The sequence below is a fragment of the Orussus abietinus genome, unplaced genomic scaffold (genome assembly GCF_000612105.2).
Source record: "Orussus abietinus isolate OABI.00-Male unplaced genomic scaffold, Oabi_2.0 scaffold122, whole genome shotgun sequence".
In the NCBI taxonomy this organism is placed as follows: Eukaryota; Metazoa; Arthropoda; class Insecta; order Hymenoptera; family Orussidae; genus Orussus; species Orussus abietinus.
Genome location: NW_019394329.1, coordinates 28996 through 39113, shown reverse-complemented (window position 1 = coordinate 39113; position 10118 = coordinate 28996). Strand labels below are relative to the sequence as shown.

The following is a 10118-nucleotide window of genomic DNA, read 5'->3' as shown; positions in this document are numbered from 1 at the left end:
AAAGTTCGCGGGGGCGGAAGCGCCAGGGGTGGCCCGGTTCGCCGCGAAGAAATGTTTGCACGTGCGACGCGTCCCGTGTCAGGAATTTAATAAAGCAAAGCCGAGGCCGTGGCCGACCGAGGTAGCGCGTAGACGCGCTCCCATTCGCCGAGGAACCTACGCCCTTAAACGGCACACTCGCCCCTCGGTGCCGAGGGCTTTTTCGAGTTCCAGCCGCACTCCCGTAAAATGCCCCCATTGTTGCGCCCCGTTGATGCATCCATTATGTCTACGTTGATGGGAACAGATTATGTTGGTCGCTGTCATTGAGGGGCTCATCACCATCGTGACACTTATGCCCGAGGGTGAAACCAACGCGTGCTTATTGTCCGTACAAATTATTGCCACGTATCGTCTCCTCGACTCACCTGGACCATTCCTGAAATCCAGCGAGCCATTTTGCGCTGCCTACACGTGTACCTAAATTCTTCCCTGAAATTCAGGACATATGAAGATATTGCTATTTCCAAATTGTGCTCTCCAAAGTGTCGCTTTTTATTAACCCGACGAATCTCAAGTTAAGGGGTGAAGTTGAAAGGTATCATAATTCACGAGGTTTCGTGAACCAATTTGCGCAGAGGCGACTGGGGCACGGTGGAACGAAACGGTTCGAATCCACGATATGTTCAACCCTTTTAGTGCCAGTCAACGATATATCGTCGTTTTACGGTGCTAATGCTTCGGCCGGCATTAAAAGGGTTAAAATTATAATTTTTAGACAAATGGGACCTAGGGCGTGTCGTTAAATTGAATTTTTAGGTGCAGTTAGCTACTAATCATTTTTTAGGATCGTTGAATCTTTTTATAAGTTCGTATATTTATAAGCCATTCTGCCGCACGGCACCCTATTTGCTATACCCCAAAAAACGTATTTTAAAGTTTAACGTCATATTTGCAAAATACTTATATTAAATCATTTAACAAAGAGATCGCGTCACGCTTAAACCTCAGGAATTTCCAATCATAAGATTTGAATTGCGGAAAATTTAAGACATTTGTTACTAAAATAAACGACTAACCTCAAACTTACTTTGGAATGCCGTAGCAGCATGCGCATCTAATATTCGTCACCGTTGCACCTGAGAATGCCCAGTTTAGGCAGAAAAGATGGCCATCGTTTAGGGCGTTCTTCATAAAATGGTAGGAATTTTTAAACAATCGCATAGACAGCAGTAATTGAAATGTCTTACGGTACCTAATATCCACTATACCTTGCTCGCTCCTAAACGTTTTCGTAAGCCCTATTTAATTTCAATGTATCGTCAAAGTCAATTAACCGTTATACTTTTGATTTGGAAAAGCTAATGTTAAATTATTACTGGTATCTCAACCCAATTCTCTTTTTCAGTTAATTTCTATATACCGTCAACTTGGATTCTAGTATTGACACAATTTGCTTGCATTTTATTTTTACGGTAGATTTCCATTTAAATTCATCTCCATGTTTTAATTCTGAGACAATTTGTGTAAACGTTTTCATCAACGTTAGTACGTTATTATCTCTGTTAATTATTGCTGTTTAAAGTAACATAAAAATAAAAATAATTATGCCCAAAACTAGTACCGAAAAATGTGGTTCCTTGTACATTTGGTTCATGTCGGAAAGTTTTAGTTGGAGGACCAAATTTTACTTCACTTGACCAATCTTTTTGCTTGAACCAACTAAAGTGTCTTGGGTAAATCGCTTTGTTAATTTTTAAAAATATTGTAGTCAATAAATCAAATATTTTGGTTAAATGTCCCATGTTACTTTAATATTTGATGTTATCTAGTGCAACATTTCATGAAGTCGACCAAAATTGATTGACCAAAAAATTTTGTAGCATCGAGAAAATATTTCGTTGTCCATATATTAACTATATTTCAGAATAGAACTAAAAAAAATTGTAGCGATTTAGCCAGTTACTTTCCTGCGCGCAGGTGCCAATTCCTAAGATCTTCAGTTTTTTAGCTCTTCGGGGACGTTATCGAATTCCATCCCAGGTATTCCCAACATCGATTCATCCAGGTACTTTTCTACGTACAGGTGGCAATTATTCCTAAAATCCTCAGTTTTCTAGCTCTTCGGGGATGTCATCGAATCCCATCTCAGGTATTCCCAACATCCGAGGATTCCGGTAGTCGGGGAACAGGCGCCGTTCGACTTAACGAGGTTCTTCAGGTATACCCACGATCGGTTAACAGGTTTCGCGTTAACCCGGAGCGAACGAAAGACGGGGAACTCGAAAACGAACCGGGGAACGTGCGCAAAAGCGACCAGGGAAATTATGAAAGCTCGACTGACGCCGCCTCGGTCCTAATCGCGCTAAGAGCGCCCCTGGATGGCATTATTTCAGCATTATCCTCGGCAAAACTCGATCGGAGGTGTCGATCAGTTCGGATTTGGCTGATCTCTCTTGGCTGGGATTAGACCGACGGAATTTCGGGGGTGGACGGGAACCATCGTCCGAGGATTCGCTTTCGCAGGACTAACGTCCTCGGGGTCGATCCTCGGGCTCAGGGTAATCTGTTTCCCGATAATGCTGACTTTAATTGTTGTAATTGGCAGTGCGGGCACACCTGCTGCGTCGAGGCTGTACACCTGCTCTTTGGTTTTACCTCTTCCTTTCGAGTCCCCCTTGATACGGGAATTTCTCAGTTTTGGACATCATTAGTCCTTCGGAACTCTTAACTCTCACCTGAAACCAAGATCCCTATCGGATAACTCCGAGATTATTTCGCACCCTATAAGTACTTCCTTCTCAACGAAGTAAAATAAATGAAAAATAAAAAGAATAACAGCCCCTCAAGAAGTTTTTGCACGGTACAATCAAAAATATCTTCAATCATGATATAACTTTTATAGAGAAAATTTCAAGAGAAGCAAGACGACGAAGAGGTCCGTTGTCCATTGTTTAAATAAACGCAATGGATTGCTTCTTTGTTTGATAGGGTAGATATTAATTACATAGTCGCCCAAATCGATGCTAACCACGAAGGACCGCGGTCGACATCTACAGTACCTTTCCAGGGTGCAAACAATCACGGCGCGTCCCAAGAAAGAGCCGTTCAGGCCGCGTATGTGCCCTCGATCCTAAGGAACGGGTCCTTTTCACAATGGCTGACTCTGTAAGGCAAAAATCAGAAAGCTAGGGAGCACCGCTCGCCTCCGGGATCCAGGGGGGACGAGCAGGCGAGTCCCGAGGGATGCGCAGCTGTCATCCGACGCGCACCGATTGGCTGCCCGTGTGTGTCAGCCATGCTGGATTTTTTCGGTCTGATCTCTTCTTTCAATGGCATCACCGGAGCTTACGGAGGGTCAAATGCCCGAAATCGGGACCGTTGCGAGCAGATCTCGTGGGTGCCGATGGCTGTCTAGGCTGCAGTGGGTTCCCCAACGGCCGCCATTTTGACCCGCGAAGAGACACGCATCGTTCCTTTTCTCTTTATTCGTACAACAAATATTCTTCTTTACAGATCGAGCAGTCCATAGACCTTCGTTTATCTCTCAGGTGAATTGACAACAAAATATTAATTTACATTATAATAATTCACGTGCACATATTTATTAAACATCATGAATTTTAGGATAAGCGGATCCATCTCTCATTCGTAGCTATACGTCGTTGTTTAGCTGTAACATGATTGATCGTAAATGAATTTACGATACAATAATATTATTTGATATTCCTATATTCGTTAAAGAAAATGATTTTCATGGTAAAGTCAGCCATCTGTAATTCATCGTTATCCATCGGCATTTACTTATAATATGAATTTGCAACATAATTGGGTAAAGTAATACAATTTACATAAACGTATTTTTTACGAAATTACGAATTTGAGGGTGGGCGTCCATCAGCTGGATAAGGTCCGAAAATAAAAACGAGGACAAGGCACTGCAGCGGTCGGATGATGTTCATTTTCGGATACTTTTGTTATAAAGAGGTTCATTGATATTATTTTCATTTTTCGCATAGAAGCACTCGGGTAATTTTCGGCACCGGTGGAGGGCTGTCGTCAACAGTAATCCGCCTTAGCGCGTACTCGCTCATATTTCTCCGAGCGTCCCTGTTATTGAAACAAATCCCGTCATATCGGCGTTAATGCAGGACAAGCGGTCTAGTACCATGAAAGAGGGGTGGATGAAGCGGACAGGAGAGGGTTACCGGGGTTTCACCCACCAGGTCGTGTGCTGCCACCCTTAGGATTAGGCACAATTATTGGAATCACACCGCAAACCCGATTCACACGCTCGTGTCGCTCTCAGCGTGGTCCTACTTTAGAAATCGCCTTGGCGATAACGCTCATCGGAGCAAATTGCATTGTAGCTCCCCGTGGAATAAACAAATCTCCCGAAATATTAAGGAAATCCTCAACTTCAAAAACCACACGTTTCATACAGTAATTTCTCAATACTAGTAAATTAATCATGTAAAGTAATTAAAGCATTAAAAATAAATTGTATATCCTTCACCTTCAATTTCAGCATCCAATCAAATTACTTTGGGACAATGCGCCGAATAAATATATCTCCTGAAAATTTACTAAATGTCTTGACCTCAAAAATCAAGTTTCTTGTAGAGTAAGTTTTTCCAATATTTCTTTTATTATTTTTCTGGGCTTATGAAAGGCTACGTAAGTTACCAGAATACTTAGACTAATATGGACATTCATGTAAGTAAATGAATTCGATCGTTAATTGACGAATCGCTTAGGACACTACGGAAAATCTGTCATTCCATTTGCCGCGTAATTAGGAGCGTACTGCTCGTAATTCCTGCTTTCAGCGCTTCGATCGCGAAACTCGGTCCACGCACCACACGGACTAACGCGTGTCTACTTACTCCGCGAGTTCGCGGTTTCGCTGTCTCGTCGTTTCGAAACTGAGCTGTCCAATCCCGAAGCCGGCAATTTCTAACCTGGGGAAAAACTTTTCTCACGAGAGGAAGTGGCCGAAGTACGCGGTTGACCCGAAAATGGAGCAATCACGCCGCTTCCGATAAGAAGCTGTTGACATGCAACCCGATATGCGTCTCTTTTTGTGTATAATTTAGTATAATGTACTAACACTATCCGTTTTAAAATATTTAAAGTCCAACATTGAAATATTTATACTTTTAACCCATTTACATGTTTGGGAATTCTTCCTAGATTTCGACCGATGTGGCTTCACGTTTCCCCCCTGACCACCATATGCATGAACTATATGTCATGGGCCCGTTATAACTCCGATAATTATGTTAGCAATGCATCGAAGGACAAAGAGCCCTTGAACGACAAGGATGGCTCGCTCGCGAGACCCAAAAGAGATGGCTCCCTTGTAGCCCAGCTGCCGGTAATCCTCCCTTTGTAATTTGCCTCCATGACTCCCTGCCAATGGCGCGGGTCCTAGGACCCCGTTTCTGGACCGCAACATTTTTCGCCCATTTCCCGAAGCCGAGCCTTCCGGTTCCGACTTAGCATCCCGGACCTTGTTCCGCGTCCTGCTGCGTGCTCAATTTTTCCACGAAAAAGTGAACTTCGTCATTGAAAAGCAGAGAAACAATTGACGGCCCGTAGTTTACCCTCAATGTAGATGAAACAAATCATCGAGTCGAGTGAAGCTAACGGTGTGTATACAGTTATCATTTATTGGATAACGATGCTCTGCAGATTCGATAGGATCATGCACGATAAGCCCAGGATGGTGACACGAGAAGTACGATACATGGCGGCTACGTCTCAAAGCTATCCAACATTTTTTACGAATACCATGCCGATGCAGTAGCTCCATGTAAATATAGGCAGCATGGCGGAAAAGCCATACTTCTATCAATTTTTCCTGACATTCAATTCCCCAATACGAACCGTATATGTGACGTAAGTTGAGGAAGAACGTAGTTCTACGCCAAGAAACAGAATTAATTTGAATGGTATCAAATTTAAGCCATATAATAACCCTCCTGGAGAAGTAACTGAATATAATTGAAAAGAAAGATACCGAATTAACGTTCTCCAATTTTACGTTCTTTTATATTTTACAATTTCCATTAATTCGGAGTCCTACCACATTAATGATTGATTAATTAATGAGGGGGCCGGAATAAAATAGTGAAATTGGTATAATAACGGAAGCAATGAAACATCGTGGAGTAAACTAATCGATTTCTGTCCGTCCACCTCGTCGATAGACCAACCCCTCACGTGTACCGGGGTCAGAGACCACGATCCACCGTCAACCCCTGTCTACGCCCCTGGCTGGCGGTTGATGTCACCGAGGCTGTGCCCCTCGGATAATAGAGTCCGCGACTTTAATGGACTCGCTAATCCTCTTCCCTGTTTGTAGGAGAGGGCATCGAATACATTCAGGAGGCAGGGTCGACGGAGTGGAAGGGGCTGCGTGGGGGGTGTGCCAAGAACGTCCTGTCATTCTACCGGGACACCCCTGCACCCCTGAAAACGGCCACGCTCAGATACGCCCCTTGTGTGCAACCACCGGCGCGGTGATACCTTGATTTCTCGAGTGACAAATTAAGCACCCTTGCGCACCCCTCAAGACACGGACCCACCCCCTGGCACTCACCTGCCCAAGACCTGGCCAGCTGTCAAATCGTGGATCCCACTCAAGAGAAGCGAATGAAAGATCAGAAATGAACTTAACCGTGCGGTTGATCGTTATGAGAATTCATTGGAAGGTACCTGAATCGGAATTTGACCTCATGGACTTCAAGAACATAAGGGAGAATTTTCGGTATAATTCAAGAATTTAAGGTGAAGTCCCCCTCGAATCAGTCGATTCGAATGAGACATTTTTTTCGGGGATTGGATCGAACTGTCCGAAACTTTGATACATGGCTCGTAAGCACCTAGGTATCCTGATACTATTAAAATTTGGATTTTTTAAAAATAATTTGTACCTTAGCCCAGACCAGAATCAACATGGCGTCGAGTTCTCATATTTCGATCAATGTACAATTATTGAAGGTTCTAATATGAGAAACGAAATCAGGACAATTGTACGACAATTCAGAACACTCTGGGAATCGAGAACCTCGTATTTGAACGGAATAGGGGCAAAAAAGTGTCTTAAGCGCTGCTATGCTGACACGATGGTAATACGAAGTCTCGAAGGCAAAATTTCGTTGACACGGAAATCACAGATGGCGCAGGGGGTCACTTTGCAATCAATTAGAGCCTTAGAAATCATGAATTCTCAGGATTTCTGGAATCTTACTTCGATTTGTTTATAATTACTATGTATTTTGTTTATAATTACGAACACGACAGGTGGAGTATGCCATTTAGTACAATACTCAATATAATTCGACACCCCTGTCAATATAATGACCCTTTTGTATCACCTTAAGGTCAGTAAATCGAGGCGCAATTAAACATTGGAAACCTCAACTTTCAAATACCTAATTGAGTCCGTTTTCATTCCTGACTATAGAAATATAAACTATTAATTAAAGTAATATTACATTTTACCTTTTTAAGATTCTACATTTTATGAATGCAATAATGGAATATTTGTAATAGGTTTCCAAATAGCCTTACTCCGTTTTCTATAATGACAAGTAGTTTGAATATTATCAGGACTAACTTGCATAAAATGAAATAACCGTTTTATTCTAATAATAAGTTTTTTCCAAACTTCAATTTAATTGAAACATTCTATGGACTTTGAGGTTCTAATGAGAAAAGTTAACTCTGAAGATTTTAGTGAACTAAGCGGTAACGCTAAAATTTCTATAGGCAAATTGAATGATCTAAAGGATTTAGAGATTCAACTGATATCGATAATTTCGACTCGGATACCAAAATTACCACGAAGCGGACCATCGAGCAAATTTTATAATTTGAGGAATTTTTCAGTCGGAAGGAATGGAAGAATGTTGGTAGAGAGACCTGATTATTCTTTTGGGAATTCATGGGAGGGGATGAAGGTTGACGAGTGGTTGAAATATGATAGAGAGTTGTAGGGTCAGAGGAGGTTGACTCGAAGAGGTAGATGAAGGCCCTTTAAATCCCTCCATTAGCACGCGTCACTCGGTATCGCGATTGTATCTTGTGGATGATGATTAGCAAATATTCGCCCCATCGCCGTTTCTCTTGGATACTCCCCTTCAAGTTCAAGGGAGAGAGGGAGATCATGCCGATTTATCTGATTTACTGTTGCTGGGGGATGCCGTCGAGAGGGGTTTTGAGTGCTCTGGGAAGGGTGGTTTTTGGGGCTGAGATATTTCCCTGTAATCATTTCTTGGTTTTCATTTCAGTCGGTGGTAAATCGTTCGATCTAAAATAAACCAGGAGATAATCATAAGAAATGCATTCTATAAATATCGGATCATTTATTGCAGAAAGAATGCTTTGTGGTAAAATGTGACCATGATAACTAATGATAACTAATGAACTTCTAAATTACGTAAATTTCTGAAGAACCTCTATGACCGGTGAAATAGTACCTCGAATGATAGCAATCGATACGTTAAGGAAACATGAAGAATGACGATGACGTTTATTAACATCCCTGCTTACAAGAATTCGCGCTGAATGATCTTGATTAAGGTCTGCTCTGATGGGCTTTAACCATCAGAAACTTCCATTATTAAACGTCAAATGATCTAAACGAATCGATGACACCATGACCGTCCAATGATCTGACTAAATGAGAGATTACTTCAGCTTCCATCGCCTCATTTCAGAACTCCCTCAATCCTACGACATCCACCAAATGTTCTCAACGTTTCGTCGTCATTGGGCGACATCTACTGACGCCTTAAGAACACAAAACGTAAAGAAACATTTAAATGTTAAGGATTTATCCAGTTAATAAACGTGACTTTGATTGAGTTGTTGGATTGTCTACATTCAGCAATTCGCCAAAAGTTGACAAATACTCGGCCCAGCTAGTAAAGGTGTCAGCAACTTGATTGACAGATGCTTCACTGTCGGACGTTTGCTGAGAGTAATCAGATGACAAAAACTAACATGTTAAACCTAAATGTTTAAGACATTAGATCCCGTGCGATTAGTAAAGGCGCTGCTGATTCGGTTGATAGATCTTGGACTGGCCACCAGGTTGCTGAGACGCCTGCTGAGGCACCTGCTGGGCCGGATGAGAGAGCTCCGATTGGAACTGCAGGAGTTGCTGCAGCTGCGGCGGCAGCTTGCTGGAGTACTGAGGCTGCGACTGAGGAGCAGCCTGAGGTGCAGATACGGGTCGGTACAGGGCCTTGTAATTGGGCTGAGAGGGTTGACCAGCGTTGCTGGATTGCTGGTAAGCGGGCTGGGAAGCGGGTCGATATTGGGGCGTATATTGGGCAGGTGCTGGCTGCTGCGGACCGTAGGCAGGTTGCTGAGGAGCCGAGGCGTATTCCACCTGAGGCTTGTACTGGGAGACCTGGGCCTGCGTCTGATACTGAGGTGCACCTGCGCCCTTTGAAGGTGCGAGCTGAGGAGGGGGCTGAGCTGGGAGGTGCACTATTGGTTCGCGAGCAAGCTGAGATTGTAACAACTGTTTGATCTGTGCTGGGGCTTGGGAATATGGTCTGTAGTTGATCTGCTGCCCGTGTTGCTGAGCTTCTCTTGCTTCCCGGTAGAGATCTGGGTTTAAGGTTGAGACAAAGCTGTTAATGTCGTTATTTATATCACGTAGCTTCTTTTTCATCTTCTATCTCCTATATTTACAGGGTGTATCAGAATTCGTGTCCACGTTTTACATATCGCTATCCTCGTAGAAGATAGGGTCAACCTGTCCTGTACAATTTTTTTTTCCTACAGTGCACAGTCTACCTATAATAATTAAGTGGAAAATAATCAACTAAACGCGCTAATTAGCCGAACACGTATCAGGTGCGCTCTGCTGTCTGCAGTCTAGGAACAAGACACTCCAGCGTGCTCTTCTATTCGGGTTCAGCTAATTGACGTACATGATTGACTATTCCTTGATTAATTATTACAAGCAAACCATGCACCGTGGAAGAAAATAGTATTAGACTTTCTGGTTCCATTTTCAACAAAGATAGCGATATGTAAACAGCGGTCACAAATTCTGTTACACGCTGCATAAGGTGAAAACTTTTGTTTGCATGTGCTCTCTAAATTCGGAAATCTAC

At 42.8% G+C, this 10118-nt stretch overlaps 1 protein-coding gene across 1 annotated transcript; it reads right to left on the bottom strand.

Annotated features, from left to right (window-relative positions):
• Nucleotides 1-9031: 9031 nt before the first annotated feature.
• LOC105700172 (cell division protein ZipA-like) lies at nt 9032-9670 on the bottom strand. Its single transcript, XM_012425814.1, has one exon. The coding sequence runs from the start codon at nt 9668-9670 to the stop codon at nt 9032-9034; it is 639 nt and encodes a 212-aa protein (XP_012281237.1).
• Nucleotides 9671-10118: the final 448 nt, after the last annotated feature.